A 26,249-nucleotide genomic window follows, 5' to 3' on the forward strand; every position below is an offset into this window, starting at 1 on the left:
CCCTCAATTTCTTTAGCCATCCAGCATTCCATATACCTACCAGCTTTCCCTTTCACCCTGAGAGGAATATACTTTCTCTGGATTCTTGTTATCTCATTTCTGAAGGCTTCCCATTTTCCAGCTATCCCTGCGAACATCTGCCTCCAATCAGCTTTCTAATACCATCAAAATTGGCCTTTCTCCAATTTAGAACTTCAACTTTTAGATCTGGTCTATCCTTTTCCATCACGATTTAAAAACGAATAGAATTATGGTCGCTGGCCCCAAAGTGCTCCCCCACTGACACCTCAGTCACCTGCCATGCCTTATTTCCCAAGAGTAGGTCAAGTTTTGCACTTTCTCTAGTAGGTACATTCACATACTGAATCAGAAAGTTGTCTTGTATGCACTTAAGAAATTCCTCTCCATCTAAACCTTTAACATTATGGCACTATGATGAAACAATTTTAACTGGGTAGCAGCAAGATATATTTGAGGGTTCCTAGGTTGGGGATGGTGACAAAAATAGGGCAGTAAAGACCATAGAAGGACTTGAAAATTTTCAAGTCAAGATGTTGCTTGATTGAGAGACAGTGAGTTAGCAAGCACATGGAATGATAGGCCCTGCTATGGGTTAAGACACAGGTATTAGAGTTTTGGGTGACCCTGATTACATAGGAGGTAGAACATGGGAGAACAACAAAGAATGCATTGGGAAAGTCATGTCTAAAGGTAATAAAGACATGGATGAGGGTTTCAACAGCAATTTAACTGAAATAAGATGAAGTTGAGTGATTTTACTGGGAGGAAACAGGCTATCATAGTGTTGAAATGAATGTGAGATTGAAAGCTCAATTCAGGATCAATGTGGCACCAAAATTACAAACAGACTGGCTTGATTTTAGATAATTGTCAAGGAGAGGGATAGAATTAGAATGGGAAATGAAGTTTGGAGTAGGAATTGTAAACAATGGTTTCAGTCTTCTAATAGTTAATTGGAGGAATTGTCTGCTCCTCAATACTTGATGTTGGATAAGCAATCCATTAACTTAACAGCAGTGAACAAGTTGAGAGAGTTGATGGTGAAGTAAAGTTAGGTGCTGTCAAAAACATGCACATGCAAACAAACACTTGCCATCAGATATTGTGATTAAGGGACAACGTTTTGATAAACAACAGGAAGTTACCAAGGATAGATTCTTAGGAGATACCTGAGGTAATGATGTAGGAGCAGGACAAGAAGTCATTGTAAGTTTTATTGTGATTAAGGGACAACGTTTTGATAACAACAGGAAGTTACCAAGGATAGATTCTTAGGAGATACCTGAGGTAATGATGTAGGAGCAGGACAAGAAGTCATTGTAAGTTTTTAGAGTTCATAGAGGCTCTTAGGCCCAACTCATCCATACCGACCAGGTTTCCTAAACTGAACTAGTTCCATTTGCCTGCATTTGGCTCATGTCTCTCTAAACCTTTCCTATCCAAGTAAATGTTGCAATTGTACTGGCCTCTACCATTTCCTCTTGCAGCTCGTTTCACATCCGCACCACTCTCTGTGAAAAATTGCCCCTCCGTCCCTGTTAAATCTTACCCCTCTCACCTAAAACCTATACCCTCTACATTTGGACTACCTTACCCTGGGAAAAAGACCCTGACTATTCACCTTATCTATGCCCATCATGATTTGATAAACTTCTGTAAGATCACCCCTCAGCCACTTATGCTCCAAGGAAAATAGCCCCAGCTTATCCAGTCTGTCCTTATGACTCAAACCTTCTAAACTGGGAAACAACCTTGTGATTTTTTTTGCATGCTTTCCAGTTTAATAACATCCTTCCAATAGCAGGGTGATGAGAACATTCCTGATGAAGGGCTTTGGCCCGAAACGTTGATTTTCCTGCTCCCCGGATGTTGCCTGACCTGCTGTGCTTTTCCAGCACTATCCTAATCTTGATTCTAATCTCCAGCATCTGCAATACCCACTTTCACCTCAATGAGAATCGTATGCAGTACTCCAAATGTGGCCTTACCAATGTCTTGTACAGCCATGGCATGATGTCAAAACTCCTGTACTCAGTGCTCTGACTGATGCAGCAAGCGTGTCAAATGTCTTCTTCATCACTCTATCTACTGTGATGCCAATTTCAAGGAACTACATACCTGCACCCTTGGGTGTCTCTGTTTGACAATACTCACCAGTGTCCTATTATTAACTGTGTAACTCCTGCCCTGGTTTCTTTACCAAAATGCAACACCTTGCATTTATCTGAATTAAACTCCATCTGTCATTTCTCAGGCCACTGGTTCAGTTGATCAAGGTCCCATTGTAATCTTAGATAACCTTCTTCACTGTCCACTACACCACCAATTTTGGTGTCATCCACAAACTTACTAACCATGCCTTCGAAATTCTCATCCAAATCGCTTACATAAATGCGAAACAACAGCATCACCGCTTGGTCACAGACCTCCAGTCTACCACCACTTTCTGCCTACAATCAAGGCAATTTTGTATCCAATTGGCTAGCTCTCCCTAGATCCCATGTGACCTAACCTTACTAACCAATATACCATGCACAACCTTGTCGAAAACCTTGCTACAGTCTATGTAGACAATTTACCGCTCTGCCTTCATCGATCTTCTTGGTTATCTATTCAAAAAACTTAATCAAATTTTGAGATGTGATTTCCCATGCACAAAGCCAAGCTGTCTATCCCTAATCTGCCTTGCCTTTTGAAATACATGTAGATCCTGTCTCTCAGAATCCTTTCTAACAACTTACCCATCATTGACATTAGGCTCAACAGTCTATAATTCTTTGGCTTTTCCTTACAGCCTTTCTTAAATAATGGCACAACATTGCCACTCTCTAGTCTTTGAGCACTTCACCCATGGCTGATGATACAAATATCTCTGCGAGGGGCCACACAATTTCTTCCATGGCCTCCCACAATGTCCTGGAATACATTTGATCAGGTCGTGGGGATTTATCTACCTTTATGTGTTTTAAGATAATTCCAGAATAGATGGGAATGGATGTGGGAGGTGACAACACATCCAATGACTTTGAAGAGAATATGGAGAGTGGTTGTTTGCAAGTAAGTTCTTTAGTTTTTAGGGATTTACTAGATAATGATATAAGCTAATAGTAACAGGCAATTGAAATGTTCTCTTCACTTACAAAATGTGGGGCAAATCATCTGCTCTCTATGGTAGAAATTTGGGACGCAGGAAGAGTACCTAATTAGACGCCGAATTAAGTAAAGGAACACCCACAGTCAATTTTCCCACCAAAGTAATGGCCATTCAAAGGTCTTAGCCCGCATCTACTGAGATTAACCCAGTGGAAAACTAGCATGTTACTATGTGGCGCGAACTATAGCTGTTCCCCTGCAGACAGCTTATAAGCTTAGGGAAGGATATGCAAGGATCTCTCGATCCAAGGCAATCAGTATCTGATCAAAGTATGAGACTTCTAGCAGGGGGTGCTGTTTGAGACTACGCAAGACCCTAACCAAGGAAACCTACTTCTCCACCTCATCACTTCCCTTTCTCCTGGTTCACTCTGTGATCCTTGGACTCTGAATGGGTGTACTTCCAGCAGCAGCCATGGCCTCTTTGACGACATGCCAATGTAGGAGCTATTGTCCTCTGATTCATCAGCAGCTCCCTCCAAGAGGGACCTGCATCCCCAAGCATCTAATTCCTGGGGAAGTCCCCTGGTAGTCTTGCCACTGCCTAGTTGGTTTATGGTGTGGTGGACCTTCCCTCGAAGAGGCAGTGTTAGACTCTCACCAGCTCTCCTGTAGCAGCTGCCAAACTTCCTTATGCCTTAAGAAATTTCTGATCACATTACGAAAGGAAACAAAACTTAAAAATGAGGAAGGGAAAGAAGATTTCCAAAATGAATAAAACTCTTTGAGTAATGACTTTGTAAACGGTTTACAAAATAGTTATCAATTATTCATCTCATTGTAAATACAGTATTTAATTAGAATACTTCCAGATACAAATTTCAACATAAACTGAACTGCAATTATATGGTAATGGAATAAAATGGTATTAAAAGTAGATACAAAACATGAGCTTGGCTTAAAATAAATTTGTCTTTGTTTTACCTGTTGAAAAAGGGCAGCTTGATTCAGAACAAAGAAATCTTGCACCTTGAGTGTATTTTGTTACAGTCGTCATTGCAATCACTACTCCTTCTACCTTATAGTATCTCAACAGCTGGTACCCACGAGGGAACTGGCAGAGGTTAAGTGAGTAATTTGGTAGTGGAGGTAAATGTGTCAGCTTTAACACAACAATAACCTTGAAAATACAAAAGTAGGTTATCAGTGGAAGAGTCTCATTTAAGAATTTGATCTATCAGTAACAATAGATTTCAGTTTATGTCAATATGGCTTAGTTAGTAGTATTATTGGCTCTTAGCCATAAGGATTTGAGTACATAGTGCAAGCGACACCTCAGAGCAGTATCGAGGGAGCAGTGTATTGTTGGAGGTGCAATCCTTCAATTGCGATTTTAAGCCGGGACAGTAAGTGCTTGCTCCTGAAATTGACATGGGCGTTGAAGATCCCAAGTCACCACTTGAGAAGAATGAAAAATTTTCCTGAGTCTTGAACAACATTCTTCCCTCAACAAACCTCATCGTAGATCATTTCTCCAATTACCTTTTTGATTGCTTATGCTATGTACAAATGGACTGTACTTTGCCTTAGTAACAGAAATATTGCATTCAAAGTAATTCATTGTGTGAAGCATTTTGGCACACTTTGAAATGTGTGATAATTTAAATAAATACATCTTTCTTACATGAAGAGGGAATGAAAATCAGTTCTCCATAGATCATCTTATCTTAAACACAGAAATAAAGGTGGGTAAGCTAAGTGGCCTTCTTTTCTTACTGAATTCTACTGTCAGCATTTACTTTCTTAATAAATTAAATAGTATTTATTTCTATTGCAGTACTAAGAATAACATTTTATGAAATTGTAATCCATATGAAGCAAAGCCTGCAACAATTAGCACTGCAGATAAATCTTTACTTTCAGTTTTTCTTTTACATTTCTGAATTTTTTCAGTTTAATGTTTTGGTTAAAGAAAAAAATAATTCAGTCTAGAAACATAGAAAATAATGCCATAATCTCCAGTTGAAAAACATAAGAGAAATCCAATGGTGCACAAAATCTTTGTACACTGCCACATGTGCATTGCTGCAAAGCAATTTCAGCGTGATGCCAAACCTAGTTTAAGACATGTTCACGGAATTCATCCTTTGTGGAAGTGTTTTACATTTTAAAAACATAGAAATGTGTGACTATGCACTTAGGCAGGACAAACAGGGCAAGGGAATACAAATGGAATTGCAGGACCCTGGGAAGCACTAAGGATCAGAGGCAGCTTGGTGTATATATACACCGATCCCTTAAGGTATCAGGATAAGTGGATAAAATGGTTAAGAAAGCATGTTGGTACTTGCCTTTATTAGCTAGGGGACAGAGTTTAAGAGCAGTGAGGTACGGTGGAAAACGTTGGTTAGGCCACAGATGTAGTACTCTGTAAAGTTCTAGAATTTGCATCATTGAAGGAATGTGATAGCACTGAAGAGAATGCAGAGGAGATTTACCAGATGTGCTGGAGAATTTCAATAATGAAGAGAGATTAGACAGACTGGGTTCTTTTTCCTTACAGCAGAGGAGATTGAGAGGGCACATGATGGAGATCTATAAAATTATGAGAAGAATAGATATGGTGGATAGGAAATTTTTTTTCCCCCTTGATAGACCAGGAGGCATTGTTTTAAGGTAAGGGGTAGAAGGTTTAGGGAGAACGTGAAGTAACATTTTTTTTACCCAGAGGGTGGTGGGAATCTAAAACTTGCTGCCAGTAAGGGTAGTAGAAGCAGAAACCCTCATAACATTTTAAGTAGTATTTAGACATGCACTTGCAATGCCAAGGCATTCAAGGTGATGGGCAAAGTGCTGGAAAATGGGATTAGAATAGTTAGCTGTTCATGTTTGACAAGTATGGTTCAATGGTCTGAAGGGCATTTTCTGTGCCGTAAATCTCTACGATGATGATTTTATGACTTGAGTTGCTCTCAAAGAATGCATACCTGGGGGGAGAAGGAACAGAAAGATTAACTGAACATCTAATCCTAATTTGTGACATTAACTTGCAAAAGAAGTCATTACATAGACAAAAAGGTACTTTAAAACAGAACAAAAGAATATGAAGGCAGAAATAATGAGAAAGATGCAAATGAAAAAGAGAAATGAAAGGACAAGCACATTTAAGAATTTAAACCTTTTTCTGTTTTCTTTCTGTTTAAAATTGTCTTAAAATTGTCTTAACCACTTATATAATTACAAACGGTAATCAAATTAATTGGTATCTTCTTAAATACTACATTATATTAATTCTTGTTTCAGTATTACTTTTTAGAGTTGAAAATATATTAAACCAGTTAACCCTTGATACATTTATTTGATTGAATCCTGCAGAATCAAAGGAGTTAATGAGTTCAAATTATGAATTGAGAAGTAAGTTAGACCTCAGAGAATATATAGAGGAACCTTGATTATCCAAACAAGATGGGCAGGCACTATTTCGTTTGGATAACTGATTATTCGGTTAATCGATTCAATGCCTTTCCTTTGGGGCTCAGAGTTTTCTGTTAAGTCTGCTCCCCATTCAAGAGATGAGGCAGTAGCACACCGCGCGCAAGCCCTGCCCCCACCTGCCCCCAAACCCCAACACTGCCCTCAGCTGCCCCCAACTCCCGTCAGCCCCCCCTCCTCCGCCCCCAGAGCAGCCGGAGTGGACACCAATAGTCAGACTGCTGCTGCCCTTTGTGGGGTAAGTCTCCAAATAGCGCGCACACACACAGACAGACACAACTTTTTGACAAGTTCCACCTCTGCCCTGTACGTGACAATGTTAGAGAGATTATCTGGGGATGTGGGGGTTTAGGGTTCACCCCTGTGTGGATCTCCAGGGAAAGTGTGTGGGGAGAGGAAGAGTGGGCAGGAGGTAAGTCATTTGGAAATGCTGCCTGGGTTCCCATTGATGTCCAGGACTGTTGTCCGCAGCTTTTCAGTGAGCCGAGATTGTTTTTAATGATTGTAAACAAAAGACGCAATCAGGGTTGAAAGAGCTCTTTGACGTAATGTTTCTATCGGGGCCTCCAGATCTCCTTCAGATAATCCAATATTTGGATAATTGATATTCAGATAATTGAGGTTCCTCTGTATTCTGTGCATTCTATGTGTGAAGAAGACCTATGATACAAACAGCTCATTAGACTAGATTATATTTAATTCATATTAGAGGCAATTATTTACCTGGTTTTCTGTTTCTAACTGTTGAATTAATGATAATGTCTTGATAGATGTAAAGCAAATCTGAAAGATAATAAAAGGATATAAGATGGAGGTGTAAAAGCAGGCCATTCAGCCTATTGGGTCTGCTCTGCCATTCAATGAGGTCAGGGTTGATCTGACAATCCTCAAATTCACTTTTCTGCTTTATCTCAATAATATTTGATTCCCTGAATGATTAGAAACTTGTCTGTTGCAGCCTTGAATATACTTAATGGCCCAACCTTGACAGCTCACTGCAGTAAAGAATTCCACAGATTCACTCCCCTCTACTAGAAGAACTCCTACTCATCTCTGTCTTAAATGTGTGATCCCTTATTTTGAGAATATGCTATCTGGTCCAGAACTCTCACAAGGGGAACAACGTTTCCACACTTACTGTGTCAAGTCCCCTAAAAACCTAAAATGCTTCAGTAAGGTCTTCTTTCATTCTTCTAAATGCCAATGAGTACAGGCTACTCCATCTCTCCTTACATGACACTCCCACCATACTGGTATCAATCCAGTGAACCTCCTGTGGACTGCCTCCAATGCCAGTATATCTTTCCTTACATAAGGGGCCCAAAACTATTTACAGCATTCCTGCTATTGGCCTGACTAGTGCCTTGTATAGATTTAGTAAAACTTCCCTACTCTTATACTCTATCCTCTTTGAAATAAAGGCCAACATTCTATTTACCTTCCCTACTAGCCTCTGATCTTGGATGTTAATTTTTCTTTGATTCATGGATGAGGATTCCCAAAACCCTCTGTACTGTATCTTTCTGCAGGTCTTTACAGATGTTACAAAGTTTACTTCCATAATCAATACATATTGTAAATAATTGTAGCCTTAGCAGTGATCCCTGTGGCCACAACTCCACAGGTGCCATCCTCAAAATGCACTCTTTCTCCCAATTATTAGACTTCTATTAGTTAACCTATTCTCTACCTATGCTACTATACTATCCCCAACACCATGGGCTCTCACTAAATAGCTTTGTGTGCAGTACCTACCAAATGTCTTTTAAGATATATTACTTCACCTGGTTCCTCTTTATCTACCCTGCTTGTTAACTCCTCAAAGAGCTGTTATAAATTTGGCAGGTGTGAGTTCCTCTCATGAAGCCATACTAACTCTGCCTTATTATGTATTTCTAAATATTCTGCAATTAAATCCTTTTCTAAGAGACTATTTAACATGTTCCCAATTATAGTTACCTTTCTCATCTCCCTCCTTTTCTGAATAAGGGTTTTACTATAGCAGATTTCCAATACTCTGGCACTTAACAAAATTCTTAGAATATCACTTCTAGGATGTAATCCATCAGCTACAGAGAGTTACCGGTTTCCCTAGTACCTTTTCTCTTGTGATAGTTATTGTGTTTTATGTCCTTCCTGCCCCTTTCAATTGGCCTCTTGATTATTTAGTATTTTGGGAATGCTATTAATATCACGTGTTCAAACCATTCAGGAATTTTCTTTTTTACTCACAGACTGAAACAAATGTGCAGCTCTTATAGGCTGATGAAGAACACAGTTACCAAGCCTTGCATCCAACTCTGTCAAGTCAGCTGGATTCACACAAATAATGAAGCGATAAACAGCAAGACACTGTTTGGAATCTGGAATAAATATATTTTAGACCAAATGTAAATATATTTCCAACCTTTTACCATTTAAGAAATATTCTACACATCTGTCTCACCTACCTTACATTCTTCTACTTTATATTCCATCTGCCCTAAACTTGCCCATTCACTAAGATTGTCCAAATCCTCCTGAAGGAGGAGAAAGTGAGGTCTGCAGATGCTGGAGATCAGAGCTGAAAATGTGTTGCTGGAACAGCGCAGCAGGTCAGGCAGTATCCAGGGAACAATAGAATCGACGTTTCGGGCATAAGCCCCTCTTCAGGATTCCTGAAGGGCTTATGCCCGAAACGTCAATTCTCCTGTTGCCTGGATGCTGCCTGACCTGCTGCGCTGTTCCAGCAATACATTTTCAAATCCTCCTGAAGCCTCTTTACATCTTCCTTACAATACATATTCCCCACTTAGCTTTGTATTACCTGCAAATTTGGAAATTTTATATTTGGTCTTCATCTCCAAATCATTGACATATATTGTGAAAAACAGGGACCCAAGTACTGATCCTTGTTGTAACCCACTATTCAGAATCTGCCAATGTGAGAATTATCCACTTACTCTTATTCTCTGTTTTTTGGGTTTTTTTTGTATTTATTAATTCATACCATTACATTAAATTACATGGGATGGGAACTAATCTTTGCAACCAAACTCCTGTGGGAGAGTTTATGAAAAGCCTTCTGAAAATTTAAGTATATTATGTACATCAGTTCTCCTTTATCAATTGTTAGTAGAGAAGAAATCAAACCAAACTCAAATCATTAACTCTGTTTCTCCCTCCACAGATGCTGCCAGACCTGTTGTATTTCTCCAGCATCCCCTGAGTTCATTTCAGCATTTGTTCCTTTTACCTGAACTGAGGATTCCCACCCAGTGTGGTGGATAGTATTCAATCCACACTACACAGCTCTGCTTTCATTCCTTCTCCTCCATCCCAGGACCACAACTGGGTTCCACTTGTCCTCACCTTTCACCCAACCAGCCCCAAATTCAACAAATTATTCTTAACATTATTTGGAGGTGTCAGTGTTGGACTGTGGTGTACAAAGTTAAAAATCACACAATACCAGGTTATAGTCCAACAGGTTTATTTGGAAGCATTAGCTTTCGGAGCACTGCTCCTTCATCAGGTGGTTGTGGAGTATAAGGTCGTAAGACACAAGAATTTATAGCAAAAGTTTACAGTGTCATTTAACTGAAATTATAAATTGAAAAAGACCTGGGTTATATATTATGACTCTCATCTTTTAGAATGGCCATGTTGGTTTCAGTTCTTTTGTATGTAAATTCCAGAACTTTTTTAAAGTTACATTCTCAAGTGAACTTTAACAATAGGCGCCATTGAGTCATAGAGATGTACAGCACGGAAACAGACCCTTCGGTCCAACTCGTCCATGCTGACCAGATGTCCCAACCCAATCTAGTCCCATTTGCCAGCACTTGGCCCATATCCCTCTAAACCCTTCCTATTCATATACCCATCCAGATGCCTTTTAAATGTTGCAATTGTACCCGCCTCCACCATTTCTTCTGGCGGCTCATCCCATACACGCACCACCTCCTGTGTGAAAAAGTTGCCCCTTAGATTCCTTTTACATCTTTCCCCTCTCACCTTAAACCTATGCCCTCTCATTCTGGACTCTCCCAGGGAAAAGACCTTCTCTATTTACCCTATCCATGCCCTTCATGATGTTGGCCCAGATAATGCATTGAAGGTGCGAAATGGTCTGTGTGAGGCTGTCAGTGCCCCAATGTTCAGACTGATTCTATTTCGAAAAAAGGGATTTACAGAATCTTACATGGGATTCATGCAGTTTTTGAGCAAAATAAAATGTAATTCTGCAAGTACAAATTCACCCCACAAAAGTATATGTGACATGAACCCAAGGTCGCGGTTGAGGCCATCCCCATGGGTACCGATTCTGTATTATTAATCTTTTGCCACCTCTTCAAAAAACCTCAATCAAGTTACTGAGACACAAGTTCCCACAGACAAAGTCATGTTGACTATCCCGAATCAGTCCTTCCCTTTCCAAATGCATGTAAATGCTGTCCCTCAGAATCCCATCCAACAACTTACCCACTAATGATGTAAGGCTCACCAGTCTATAATTCCTTGCAGCCTTTCTTAAATAATGACCTTACATAATCTCTCCACATTGCAACAAAAATAATTTTGTGGAATTCGCACCTCATTTGACCATAACCTTTGCTTTTGCATCATATCAAATGCCACTCTGTTTGCCTGACCCATCATGAGATCCTTTGTTACCAAAGGTATTCTGACATCCATCTTATCACAGACCTCCTTGCTCTTCCTGTTCTCAACCTTTCATTGCCATAGAATCTCTTACATTTCTATTCCTCTTTAGTTCTGATGGAAAATCACTGACCTGGAACTTCTTGTATTTTGGCAGTGTCATTTTCGGGAGTTTCATGGAGGGTTTCTCTCCAGGGACCATAGCGACCTTATGTTGCACATCTCTAATTACGCAACTCGGTTCCGAACTGCCTTCTCATTGAATCATGTGGCCATATAGGCCACATGCTACTGCATGGATCTTCAAGCATTGACACTATGAACACCATATTTAAACCTGAGCTGGGCACCAGCTCAAATGCTGCAAACTACCCCTCAAAGTCTATTTTTTAAATGTTATCCTAGAAAATATAGAGTCATACAGAATTGAAACAGACCCTTCGGTGCAAATAGTCCACGTCGACCATGTTTCCAAACTAAACTAGTTCCACTCGCCTGCATTTGGCCCATATCTCTCCAAAGCTTTCCTATTCATATACAGGTGCACAATCCTTTATTCGAAATGCTTGGGACCAATTGGTTTTCGGAATTCAGAATTTTTCGAATTTCAGAATAATTGGCAGTTTGATGGTGAAATTTTTAAAAATCTTTCCGAATAATAGACCTACTGTAAGTAAGAAGGACCTTGAGAGAGAATTGAGGCCAACTTGTGCTGGGCGATGCTCCCGCACGTTGCATCTGAGTGACACGCATCGAGTGGGTGTGGACTTGGGTTAACAGTTTGCATGCCAAACAACCTTGTTAATGAGAAAAACGTTTCACAAAAAAACCTTCAGACTTTGGCTCTTTTTGGTTTTTGGATAAAGGGTTGTCTACCTGTACTTTTCCAAATATCTTTTAAACGTTGTAACTGTACTTGCATCCAACACTTCCTCTAGCAGTTCATTCCATACATGAACCACTCTGTGTAAAAAAAAGTTGTCTTTCATGTCCTTTTTTAGAACTTTCTCCTCTCCCTTAAAAATATCCCCTCTAGTTTTGAATAACCCCATCTGAGGGAATTGACCCTTACTATTCACCTTATCTATAATAGACAGGCAGGACGATGGAAGAACACAGTTGAGAGTGTGTTGCTGGAAAAGCACAACAGGTCAGACAGCATCCGAGGAGCAGGAAAATCAACGTTTTGGGCCGGAGCCCTTTATCAGGAATCCTGATGAAGGGCTCCAGCCAAAAACATCAATTTTCCTGCTACTCGGATGCTGCCTGACCTGCTGTGCTTTTTCAGCAACACATTCTCAACTCTGATCTCCAGCATCACTGTCTCCTGGCTGGAAGAACACAGCAAGCCAGGCAGCATCAGGAGGTGGAGAAGTCAACATTTCAGGTGTAACCCTTCTTCAAGACTCTCCACCTCCTGATGCTGCCTGGCTTGCTGTATTCTTCCAGCCTCCTGCCTATTTTGGAATCCAGCATTTGTAGTTTTTTTGTCTCATTCACTTTACCTATGCTCCTCATGATTTTATAAACCTCTATAAGGTCACTCCTCATCCTCCCACACTCCAGTGAAAAAAGTCTCAACCTACCCAGCCGATTTTTATAACTCAAACCCTTCATTTCCGGCAACATCCTGGTAAATCTTTTCTGAACCCTCTCCAATTTAATAATATCATTCTATAGCTGGGTGACCAGAACTGTACATAGTATTCCAGAAGAGGCTTCAACAAAGCCCTGTACCAACATGCTGTCCCAAGGTCTGAGCAATGAAGGCAAGCATGCTAAATGCCTTCTTAAGCACCACATCTACTTGTGAGACAAATTTCAAGGAATTATGTACCTGGACCCCATGTCTCTCCTTTCTATAATACTACCTAGGGTCCTATCATTAATTGTGTAACTCCTGCCTTGTTTGTTTTACTAAAATGCAATTCCTCACATTTATCCAAATTAAACTCTATCTGCACTCCTCATCCCATTGACCCAATTGATGTTGATCTCTTTGTAATCTTAGATAAACATCTTCACCGTCCACTATACCATCAGTTTTGGTGTCATCTGCAAATTTACTAATCATGCCTCCCATATTCTCATCCAAATATCTTACATAAATGATAGACAAAAGTGCACCCAGTACCGATCCCTGTTGAACACCGCTGCTCACTGGTCTCCAGTCCTCCACTACCACTTTATGTTTCCTGCCATTAAACCAATTTTGTATCCAGTTGGCAGACTGACCCTGAATCCCATGTAATCTAACTTTACTACTTGGTCTACCATGCTGAACCTTGTCAAAGGCTTTTCTAAAGTTCATGTAAACAATATCTACTGCTCTGCCCTCATCAACCTTTATTCCCTCACATGAAACCATGCTGACTATCCCTAATCAGTCCTCTACAAATGCATATAAATCCTATCTTTCAGAATTACCTCCAGCAACCTACCCACCTCCGATGTCAGGCTCATTGGTCTATAGTTCCCAGACTTCTCATTTCAGCCTTTCTTAAATAAGGGCACAACATTAGCCACCCTCCAGTCCTCTGGCACCTCACTTGTGGTTATAGATGATACAAATATCTCTGCTAGGGGCCATGCAATTTCTTCCTTAACTTGCCCTTGGTACACATGATCAAGTCCCAGAGATTTATCTACCTATATTTCTAAGACCTCTAGCAGTCCCTCTTCTGTAATGTGAACTGTTTTCAAAACATTAATACTTATTTCCCTGAATTCTCTAGCCTTCACTTCTTTCTCCACAATAAAAGCTGACACAAAGTATTAATTTAATATCTCTCTCATCTCCTGAGATTCAATACATAGACAACCTTGTTGATCTTTAAGGGGCCCTATTCTCTGTCTAGTTGCTCTTTTGCTCTTAATGTACTTGTAGAATTATTCTCTTAAGAATGCCCCTACACTCTTTATATTTCAAGAGATTCATTTGATCCCATTGTCTATATCCAATATATGATTTTTTCTTATCCTTGACTATAACCTCAATATCTTTATTCACCTATTGTTCCCTAATTTGACCAGCTTTACCTCTCATGTAACAGGAACATAATGCCTCTGTAATCTCATTGTCACACTTTTGAAAGCCTCTCACTTGTCAGTCATCCCCATACCTGTGAACAGTCTACTCCAATCAAGCTCTTATCATACCATTAGATGGCAGAGAAAGGTAAGATGGCACCCTAATTACTGGGCAAAGACCTGGGAATCCTATAGTGCTGGGCAGCATGGCCACGTTGCTTTTTCTGGATTACCAAAGGAGGCCAATACACCAGACAGTGAGAGTGTGGAACAAGATAGCCATCTGGGTCATTGCAGGTTTTTACTAGTCACTCAGAAAACTGGATCGAAGGTTGGAAGAGTCCAGCAACATTAGTGATACTGTACTGAACCCATGACATGGCTATTATGGACAGCCATGTCTAGAACACTCATTGGCTGCCAGAAATGCACACAGATTTGCATTCCATCGCTTTAGCCTTTGGTGGTCAGTGTCAATGATAAGATTTCAGGGACAAGGGAGGAAGGTTTATTTGAAGCATTCAAAAGGGAATTAGACTGTGATCTGAAAAGGAAAACTGTAGGATTACAGGCAGAAGGGAAGAGAATGGCACACACGAAGATAGCCATTGCAGACTTGATGCTTTGGATTGTTTTGTGGTTCTGTGAAGATCAACCATCATAAAGTATAGGCTTTTGAGGAACTGCTACTACAGATTTAGTGCAGAGAGCTTCATTATGCTTTTACTCTCAAAGTAGAGTCATAGAGGAGTGGGGCGGGGGGTGTGTGTGTGGGGATGGGGAGAGAGACTCACTGAGATTCTTGTGGAGAGAGAACTTCTTCAAGGCAGGCATCCTTGCAAAAGGATTCGCAGTAAGGTTAAAATCAACTAGGCAAAAGAACAAACCGATCCAATTCAGATACCAAATAATTGCAGTTTTACAGCTTGACTGGAGATCGAGTCATTTCTAGATGGGTGAGGATACACTGAGATGCCTTCTTCATCACCTTGTTGATGTGTGCTGGCCATGCAAATAAGATACCTATGCACTTAACAAAAAACAAAATACAGAAAGGTCACTGGACTTGAAATGTTGACTGTTTCTCTCTACTGGTGTTCCCGGAGCTGCTGAGTTTCTCAAGCCATTCCTACTTTTATTTCAGATGTCCAGCATCTGCAGATTTTTGTTTTATTTTATAAATTTGTATTTATCCGGATGATCAATATTTGGACCACAAACAGGTGTGAGGAACGGTTCAGCGTAAAGATCTGTGCTAATAATAATACACTATAATAATAAATCCAGTAAATTTATAAAATAAAACAAAGATACTGGAAATCTGAAATAAAAACAGAAATTGCTGAAGAAACTCAGGACATCTGGATTTGAAAACCTTTCCTCAGAACCTGGTCCTGTCATTCTGTGGACAAACAGGGGGAGCCTTTTGAGTTCAGTGACCATTCTTCAGAGTTGTAGAAAGATCATTGGACTGGACTTCGCAATAATTTTACCCATTTGTTTCTGTTTGTTGTCATTCCTCATGTAATTAGTGTTTGTTTTAAGATACCGTCACACAAATGCAACTTTGGATGAATCGTTGCAAAGTGATCTCCTTTTAAAAATTACCACTGTAGCGAATGCAGTCGTTGATAAATTTGTGAAGCCCTCCAGTCCTATCCAAGTAAACGAGAGCCAACTCCTTCAGAGGCAGGTCCTCGGCAGCCATGTTTTTTTTTATAACGGTTCTCGGCAAACCCCCAACCGCGCAGTGAGCGGCTCAGACCGGCCTGAACCGGCCCAGACCGGCCTGAACCGGCCCAGACCGCCGCAATCCGGATAAGCTCTCCGGTGATTCCCACAGCACAACATCAGCCAGCTATCAAATCAAGATAACGGCTAAGAGCCAAAGGTTAGCGACAGAGAGAGAGAGAAAAAAAATTAGTGGTTCTGGTTTGTTTGTAAAGAGACAGTGGAACGTTTACATGAGGTGCGGTTAAAGTCGCTTCTCCAAAATTAATTTCCACCCACTCCTTATCAAAAGTCGGCAATCTACGAGTTCCAGGGGATGAGATTGACTATTCTGTAAATCGCTCAACATTTTTCGCATTGCAATTCATCTGTGAATTCATCTATCTCCCTTTTGGACGGACAGTTTACTACCTCTTTTAGAAATGTTGACTTAGTGTCATTGCGAAAGGAAAAGTCATTTGGACAGAAATTATTGAAGTGAGCCCGAAAAGCAGTATTCTAGTTGGCAAAAGGAAGAGCGATAGTCAAAAACGAACGCCGAGGCAGTTGCAAATTAAAGGGCACAGTGGAGGCAGGAAGATTTCACTGTGACTAGATCCAGCCCAGATGGAGCCTGTGCATTCCAACCATTCATGGAGCAGTTGGGGAGATGGTGCTGTAGTGGTAATGAAAGGACCAGGTTCTGAGGAAAGGTTTTCAAATCCTATTGCGGCGGGTGGCTGATAAATTAATGTTGTTTATTCCCTGTAGAGAAGGAAATGTGCAATCCTTACCTGGTCTGTCCTATGTATAACTCTAGAATTTGATTAGAGTTAAAAATCACACAACACCAGGTTATAGTCCAACAGGTTTAATTGGAAGCACACTAGCTTTCGGAGCATCGCGTGATAGTGGAGGGCTCAATCCTAACACAGAATTTATAGCAAAAAAATTACAGTGTGATGTAACTGAAATTATAAATTGAAAAATCGATTGTTAAGTCTTTAACAGCTAACCTGAGAATGCAACTTTTAAAAAAGGTTTTGTGATTTACACATGAAAGAAGTGACATGAAAGAAGTGAAACTATATGGTATTCAAACAGATGAAAGACTTAACAATCAATTTTTCAATCTATAATTTCAGTTACATCACACTGTAAATTTTTGCTATAAATTCTGTGTTAGGATTGAGCCCTCCACTATCACCTGATGAAGGAGCGATGCTCCGAAAGCTAGTGTGCTTCCAACTAAACCTGTTGGACTATAAGCTGGTGTTGTGTGATTTTTAACTTTGTACACCCCAGTCCAACACCGGCATCTCCAAATCATGACTAGAATTTGATTGTCAGACCTCTAGTTTCACACACAGTTAGATATGGGCAACTCATTTCCTAAGAAGGGAAACAATGGGAACAATGTATTAAGATATAAGAAATGGGATATCATAGAAGGTCTAGCACTGCAGTCCACAAGAGTCTGATGCTTTGGAGGATATTGTTTCACCAGAATAACAATCAAATGCCACATGAGAGCTGATCACTCTACTGCTTTGCTGTTGATTTATATGTTGTGTATATTGCTAGGTGCTGTCTTTTTTCATTCATTCACAGGATGTGGACAACGCTGGCTACCCATCATTTATTGCCCACCCTGAACCACACTTGTGAAGGTAATGGTGAACTTCCTGAACAGCTGCTGCCTGTGTCGTGTTGGTATACCCATAATGCTCTTAGGGAGTTCCAGAATTTTGACGCAGTGATTGTTGAGGAATGGCCATGAAAATGATGTTTAGAAACATAGAATCTCTACAGTGCAGAAAGAGGATATTTGGCCCAGCAAGTCTGCATCAACCTTCCAAAGAACATTCCATCCTATCTCTGTAACCCTGTATTTTACCATGGCTAATCCACCTAGCCTGCACATCCCTGGACACTATGGAAAATTTAGCAAGGCCATATCAACCAACCTGCACATCTTTGGCTTTTGGGGGAAAACTGGAACACCTGGTGGAAACTCACACAGACCAACAGTGGTACAACCAAGAGTAGAATCTCTTGAATATGCTGTCTATGTGGTAATGTCACTGGTCAGAAATTAAACCAGATGGACCAATTAGCATTGACCTAAGCACTGGAAACGACAATGGCAGTAACAGTTCTGGCACCCCTGCAAAGTCTTACTTACATCTAAGGACTTGTGCCAAATTTGGGAGGGCTAGTCTTTGATTTGTTATTATTACATATATCAATGAAAAGTATTGTCATGTGCGCCATCCAGGCAAATCATGCCTTGTATAAGTACATCAGGGTAATAGAACAGGATGCAGGATATTGCGTTGCAACCACAGAAAAATTTCAGAGAAAGATCATCTTTAATATAAGAGAGATCTGTTTAAAAGTTTGATAACAGCAGGAAAGAAGCTGATTTGAATGTGTTGATACACATTTTCAAGTTTTTGTATCTTCTGCCTGATGGAAGAGAGTCTTTGAATATATTGGTTGCTTTCCTGAGGCAGGGGGAAAGTATAGATGGAGTCAATGGAATGAAGGCTGGTTTGCATGATGAGTTGGGTGGCATTCAGTCAAGCAACAACCTGACATTGACATACTCACAAATCATACCTTAATGTCCTAGATACCACCAATACAATCCCTGGGTATGTTCTGAACATTCGGCAGGACAGATGCATCATAGGTGGTGGCACAGTAGTATACTGTGGGAAAAGAATTGACGTGGGACTCCTCATCATTGATTCCAGAGATTGACACCAGATCAAACTTGGGCAAAGGAAACTCCTGCTGATAATCACCTACATACCCTCCAATCTTGAAAGATGAAAAATTACTCTTCCACGTTGATCACCACTTGGAAAAAGCATTGATGCTGGACACGGCACTCTGACCTTTGATAATGTACTCTGATAGATGACAAGGTCCAGCATCAAGAGTGGCTTGTTACTACTACTACAAGTGGCCAAGCTGGTTGAGTCCTAAAATACTTAGCTACTAGATAGGACGTGCAACAAGTGATGGGGGAAACCAACAAAAATGTACTTGATCTTGTCTTCACCAACCTACATGTAGCAGATTCATCTGTCCTTGACAGTATCAGAACTGACCACTATAGTCACTGTGCAAACAAAGTTCTGCCTATAGATTGAGGACACCCTTTGTTGTTTTGCAAATTGAATTTGAATAAATCAAGGAACTCAAACTGGGCATCCATGAAATGCTGTGGGCCACCATGAGCAGCAAAATTGTAATCAACTACAATCTGTAACATTGTGGTTCACTGTATCACCTCATCCTACTAAATAGAAGTTGCTGGTGAAACTCAGCAGGTCTGTGGTGAGAAACAGAGCTAACATAGAATGTTACATCGCAGTACAGACTCTTTGGCCCTCGATGTTGTGCCGACCTGTGAAATTAATCTGATGCCTGTTTAACCTACTCTGTTCCATTGTTATCCATACGTATGTCCAATGTCCATTTAAATGCCCTTAACATTGGCGTGTCTACTACTGTTGCAGGCAGGCCATTCAATGTCCCTACTACTCTCTAAGTAAAGAAACTACCCTTGATATCTGTCACCCCTGAGTTTAAAGCTATGTCCCCTCATGTTAGCCTTCACCATCCGAGGAAAAAGGCTCTCACTGTCCACCCTATCTAACCCGCTGATTATCTTATACATCTCAATTAAGTCACCTCTTAAACTTCTCTTTAACAAAAATAGCCTCAGTTCCCTCAGCCTTTCCTCATAAGACCTTCCTTCCATACCAGGCAACATCCCAGTAAATCTCCTCTGAATTCTTTCCAAAGCTTGCACATCCTTCCTATAATGCGGTGACCAGAACTGTACGCAATACTCCAGGTGCGGCCTTACCAGTGTCTTGTACAGCTGCAGCATGACCTAGTGGCTCCGAAACTCAATTCCCCCTATCAATAAACGCCAACACACCATATGCCTTCTTAACAACCCTATCAACCTGGATGGCAACTTTCAGGGATTTATGCACCTGGACACTGAGATCTCTCTGTTAATCCACACTGCCAAGAATTTTACCATTAGCCCACTACTCTGCATTCCTGTTACTTCCTGCGAAGTGGACTACCTCACACTTTTCCGCATTAAACTCCATTTGCCACTTCTCAGCCCAGCTCTGCATCTAATCTATATCCCTCTGTAACCCACAACATCCTTCGGCACTATCTACAACTTTGCCTACTTAGTGTCATCTGCAAATTTACTAACCCATTCTTCTACACCCACATCCAGATCATTTATAAAAATTACAAACAGCCGTGGCTCTAAAACAGATCCTTGCGGCCCACTACTGGTAACTGAGCTCCAGGATGAACATTTCCCATCAACCATCACCCTCTGTCTTCTTTCAGCTAGCCAATTTCAGCTAGGCACGATCTACCCTTCACAAAACCGTGTTGACTATTCCCTAATTAAATTATTTCTTTCCAGATAATTATAAATCCTATCTCTTATAACCTCTTCCAACACCTTACCCACAATCAAAGTAAGGCTCACTGGCCTATAATTAGGAGGGTTGTCCCGACTCCCCTTCTTAAACAAGGAAACAATCCTCCTGTCGACAATGATGACATAAAGATCAAAGCCAAAGGCTCTGCAATCTCCTCCCTGGCTTTGCAGAGAATCTGAGGCTAAATCCCATCCAGCCCAGGGGTCTTACCTATTTTCAGCTTTTACAAAATTGCTAAAACCTCTTTGTCAACCACAATCCCATCTAATCTAGTAGCCTGTATCTCCGTATTCTCACTAACATTGCCCTTTTCCAATGTGAATACTGATAAAAAGCATTCATTAAGCGCTTCTCCTATGTCATCAGATTCCACACACAGCTTCCCACTACTGTCTTTGATTGGCCCTAATCTTACTCTATTTGTTCTCTTATTCCTGAACATTATTCCTAACATTTTGAGTCTGTTTGAGTTAGAACTGTTAGGAGCTATGAAAAGTGTTATTTATGCTGAATATATGGTGGTGGTGGTGGTGGTCAGGGGTGGAGGATGTGGAGTGGGGGGTGAGCAAATAGTCAAATGGAGTCCAGAGAGAGGGAGCGACTTGAAAGATGTCAGCTGTCGAGGGGATTATTGGTAGTAGGCTAAGACAGAAGAGAAGCTGAATGAGTAATAATGAGTATGAAAGAATGGGTAGGCTTTGTTGAAAGCAACCCATGTCATGACTGGACTGGGTGTGGGGATAGATGAAAGAAATGGAAGAACAGGCATCTCTGTACATCAATGACATCATCAGTGCTGCTTCCCTCTCTCATTTAGAAGTGGAAAAAATTATCAATTTCGCTTCCAATTTCCACCCTGCTCTCACCTTCACCTGGTCTTCCCCTGACTCATTTCCTCAATATGTTTGTTTTAATTTCTTGGGATAGGCTAGCCCCTGATATTCATTGCAAACCCACTGACTTGCACAGTTACCTGGACTATACATCCTCAGACCTTGCTTTCTATAAGGATGTATCTGATTCTCCCAGTTTCTCCATCTCATCTACTCCTTCGACATGAGGACCTCAGAAACATCCACCTTTTTCCTTAGCTGAGGATTCCACTCTACCATGGTTGAAAGGGTCCTTAGACATATTTGACCCATCTCCCACAATTCTACCTTCACCTCTTTGCTTCCCTCTCACAACGACGATAGGGTACTCTGGTCCTCACTTACTATCTGCCAAACAAAGGATCGTAATCTGCTATTTCTGTCACCTCCAGTGGGATACCATGACCAGACAGATATTCCCTTAGACCATAAGACATAGGAGCAGAAATTAGGCCATTCTGCCCACCTAATCTGCTCCACCATTCAATCATGGCTAATAAGTTTTTCATCCCCATTCTCCTGCCTTTTCCCTATCACCCATGATCTCCTTGACAATCAAGAACCTATCTATCTCAATCTTAAATACACTCAATGACCTGGCCTCTACAGCCTTCTATGGCAGTGCATTTCATAGATTCACCACTCTCTGGCCTACGAGGTTTCTTCTTATCTCCATTCTAAAAGGTCTTCCCTTTACTCTAAGGCTGTGCACTCACATTCACTCTGTCCACGCCATTCAGTATTCTGTAAGTTTCATTAGATCCCCCTTCATTCTTCTAAACTCTTGAGTCTTCAAGCGTTCCTCATATGTTAAGCCTTTCATTCCTGGGACCATTCCCTTCCTTTGTCAGCATTCTAAAGGGACTATTCCCTCTGGGACACCCTGGTCCATTCTTCCATTCCCAATATCTCATAACCTCACAGCACCCTCCCAGGACATTGCAGATGTAATACCTGATCACTTACCTCCTCCCTCCTCACTATGTAAGGCCCCAGACAAACCCCCAGATGAAGCAGCGATTTACTGCACTTCATTCAATCTAGTCTGCTGTACTTGCTGTTCACAGTGTGGTCTCTAGCGAAAGGAAATACAGACTGGGTGACCATTTTACAGAACACCTACATTCTGTGCATAAAAATGACATCAAGCTTCCAATTGCCTGCCACTCAAAACATACCATCATGTTCCCATGTCCACATTTCTGATGATAGCCTGATGCAGTCTTCCCGCAAGTCTTTGTGCAAGTTTAAAGAATAGTATCCCATTTTACACTTAGAGATCCTGCAATGTCTAGGAGTCAACAATAAGTTTAATAAATTTACAGCCTGCTTCTATCCTTTCATGTTTTTCACCAACCCTCCCACATCTGGTCCTGATATGACATGGGTTGCTATGAGCACAGACAATGCATTCACAATCCATGGCCTATCACATTACGTGGATTGATTTCAGCACAGCCTATCCATTCTCTCCTACTCTCAGACCTCATTATCACTTATTCGGCTTCTCTTCTGTCCAGGGCTACTGTTAATACAGAGGGACCATGATCATCTCAACAAGATGGGCGGTGGTATTTCATTTGGATAATTGATTATTTGGTTAATTGATTCAATGCCTCTTCTCTGGGGCTTGGAGTTCTCTGAAGTTTCCTTTTTCCTCGCTCTGCTTGCCTTGCTCCCTCTCTCTGTCTCAGAGTTTATTTCTGAGCAGACACACACTTGTATGTAAGGGGCCTGCAGCATTGCTGAAGCTTCCCACATGCCCCCCCCCCCCCCCCGAGGAAATCATTGTAAACAAAAGACACGATCAGTGTTGGAAACACCTCTTTGATGTAATGTTTCTGTTGAGACCTTGAGATAATCTGAAATTTGGATAACTGATATTTGGATATTCGAGGTTCCTCTGTAATCCTCTCGTTTGCCTACCCTTTCATATCACTGTCTATTTCTTTCTCTCTTTGGGCTCTATCTCCAGCTATCTGCTCCCCTCCCCCATCTCAAAATATATACTCTCTAAATAAAGTGAGGTGGAGGTATTTGCTGATGATGCATCATTCATGTCACCTCAGATACTGAAGCAATCTATGTCCATATGCAGTAAGACCTGCACCATACCCAGGTTTGGACAGATAAATTGAAGTAACGTTTGTGCTGTATAACTGTCAGGTAATTATCATCTCCAATGAAAGAGAACCTTACTATAACGCCATTGAATGTCAAGGGGCAAAAGTCACTAAATTGCTCAAGTTCAACATCCTGGGATTTACACTGACCAGAAACTGAAATGGATCAGCTGTATACAGTGGATACAAGAGCAGTTCAAAGGCTAGGCATTCTGGAAAGTTCACCTGACCTCCTATCTTCCTAATGTTTGTCCATCTATAAAGGCATAAATCAGGAGCGCAATAGAATACTTCTTATTTGCCTGAAACGGCACTGTTCCAACAACACAAGAAGTTTTACACCATCCAAGACAAAGCAAACCATTTAATTGGCAATCTATTCACTACCTTCACCTCCAATGCACTGTGGCAGAAGTGTGTACTATCTCCAAAATACACTGTGTTCACTCACTAAGGCTCTTGATAGCAAAGTCTCCATCCATCACCTCGAAGGAATCAAGGCGTGAATGCACGTTCAAGTTCCTCTCCAAGATATACTGTATCCTGACTTGGAACTAAATCACCATCCCTTCACTGTCCCTGGGTCAAAATACTTTAATTCCTTTCATAATAGTCCTGTGGGTGTCCTGAACCCTGTAGAAATTCAAGTCAGCTCACCTTTTCAAGGGCAGTTAGGGATGGGCGATAAGTGCTGGTCTAGCCAGCAACACCAATATCCCACAAACTGATAAAAGGAGGCCAAAATGAGTGAATAAATACTCAGGCAAAACCTCTGCAAAACTTATTGCAATGGACTGGAAAGGGGGAAAGTAGCTGAAAATGTGATAGGCACATGGAGGTGGGGGTGAAGATGATAGGTTGGAGAGGAGGGTGGAGCCGATAGGTGGGAAGGAAGATGGACAGGTCAAGACGGTGGTGCTGTGTTGGAAGGCTGGATCTGGGATAAGGTGGGGGAAGGGGAAATGAGGAAACTGCTGAAATCCACCTTGATCTCATGTGGTTGGAGGGTCCCAAGGTGGAAGATGAGGTGTTATTCCTCCAAGCGTTGGGTGATAAGGGTTTGGCGATGGAAGAGACCCAGGACCTACATGTCCTTGGGACAGTGGGAGGGGGAGTTAAAGTGTTCAGCAATGAAGTGGGTGGGGATTGTTTTGTGCATGTGTCCCTGAGATGTTCTCTGAAGCCTTCCGCAAGTAGGCATCCTATCTCTCAATGTACAGGAGACCAAATCAGGAGCAACGGAGACAGTAAATGACGTGTGGAACGTTTAGTGAAATTAATTAATTGTTCATCGTCTTCGTGGGAGCACAAGGTGGCAATGATACAGTCATCGATGTAGCGGAGGGAGAGGTGGGGAGTGGTGCTGGTGTAGCTGCAGAAGATGGACTGTTCCACATACCCGATGAAGAGATAGACATAGCTGGGGCCCATGTGGGTGCCCATGGCTACGCCACTGCCTGTGGCTGAACACTTTAACTCCCACTCCCCCAAGGACTTGCAGGTCCTGGGCCTCCTCCATCACTGTTAAAGTAAATGTTGGGTGACATCAGCTTCAGATCCCAGATACTTTATTTCTGAAACCTGCGGCAGAGATCAAGTGTCATCAAAGGAGTCTGGTAGTCTTCTTGTGGAAGCACTCCCCATGAATCTCTGAATGTTACAAGTAAATACCATTTTTTAATATCTTGTTCGAGTATAGTTGATACAAGGGATTCTGACATCACAAGTCCACGAGGAGGGTGAACAGTTCATCCACTTTACTAACACCTTCCACCCCGACCTCAAATTTACTTGGACCATCTCAGACTCCTCCCTCCCCTTCCTAGACCTCTCCATTTCTATCTTGGGCGACCGACTCAACACGGACATTCACTATAAACCGACCAACTTCCAGAGCTACCTAGATTACACCTCCTCCCACCCTGCCCCCTGTAAAAACGCCATCCCATATACCCAATTCCTTTGCCTCCGCTGCATCTGCTCCCAGGAGGACCAATTCCAATACCGAACAACCCAGATGGCCTCCTTCTTCAAAGACCGCAATTTCCCCTCAGACGTGGTTGACGATACTCTCCACTGCATCTCCTCCACTTCCCACTCCTCTGCTCTTGAGCCCCGCCCCTCCAATCGCCACCAGAACAGAACTCCACTGGTCCTCACCTACCACCCCACCAACCTCCAGATACACCGTATCATCCTTCATCATTTCTGCCACATCCAAACAGACCCCACCACCAAGGATATATTTCCCTCCCCTCCCCTATCAGCGTTCCGGAAAGACCCTCATCAGGTCCACACCCCGCACCAACCCAACCTCCACTCCCGGCACCTTCCCCTGCAACTGCAAGAAATGCAAAATTTGCGCCCACACCTCCCCCCTCACTTCCCTCCAAGGCCCCAAGGGATCCTTCCATATCCGTCACAAATTCACCTGCACCTCCACACACATCATTTACTGCATCCGCTGCACCCGATATGGCCTCCTCTACGTTGGGGAGATAGGCCGCCTACTTGCGGAACGTTTCAGAGAACACCTCTGGGAAACCCGCACAAACCAACCCAACCGCCCTGTGGCTGAACACTTTAACTCCCCCTCCCACTCCACCAAGGACATGCAGGTCCTTGGCCTCCTCCATCGCCAGACCATGGCAACACGACACCTGGAAGAAGAGCGCCTCATCTTCCGCCTAGGAACCCTCCAACCACAAGGGATGAATGCAGATTTCTCCAGCTTCCTCATTTCCCCTCCCTCCACCTTATCTCAGTCCCAA

General features: G+C 41.8%; 1 protein-coding gene across 2 annotated transcripts in view; it reads right to left on the minus strand.

The window, feature by feature from the left end:
• The window catches only part of mcmdc2 (minichromosome maintenance domain containing 2), a 48,839-nt gene extending 32,844 nt beyond the window's left edge, over positions 1-15,995 (minus strand). For both annotated transcript variants that reach the window (XM_043689253.1, XM_043689252.1), the window contains exons 1-4: positions 15,889-15,995; positions 8,839-8,969; positions 7,330-7,389; positions 4,099-4,294 (exon numbers count right to left, since the gene is read on the minus strand). In XM_043689253.1, coding sequence (XP_043545188.1) covers positions 4,099-4,294; positions 7,330-7,389; positions 8,839-8,969; positions 15,889-15,988 — 487 coding nt within the window. In that variant the 5' untranslated portion in view covers positions 15,989-15,995. The remainder of the gene's footprint in view (positions 1-4,098; positions 4,295-7,329; positions 7,390-8,838; positions 8,970-15,888) is intronic.
• Between the last annotated feature and the right edge of the window lie 10,254 nt (positions 15,996-26,249).

The sequence above is a fragment of the Chiloscyllium plagiosum genome, chromosome 4 (assembly GCF_004010195.1).
Source record: "Chiloscyllium plagiosum isolate BGI_BamShark_2017 chromosome 4, ASM401019v2, whole genome shotgun sequence".
NCBI lineage: Eukaryota > Metazoa > Chordata > Chondrichthyes > Orectolobiformes > Hemiscylliidae > Chiloscyllium > Chiloscyllium plagiosum.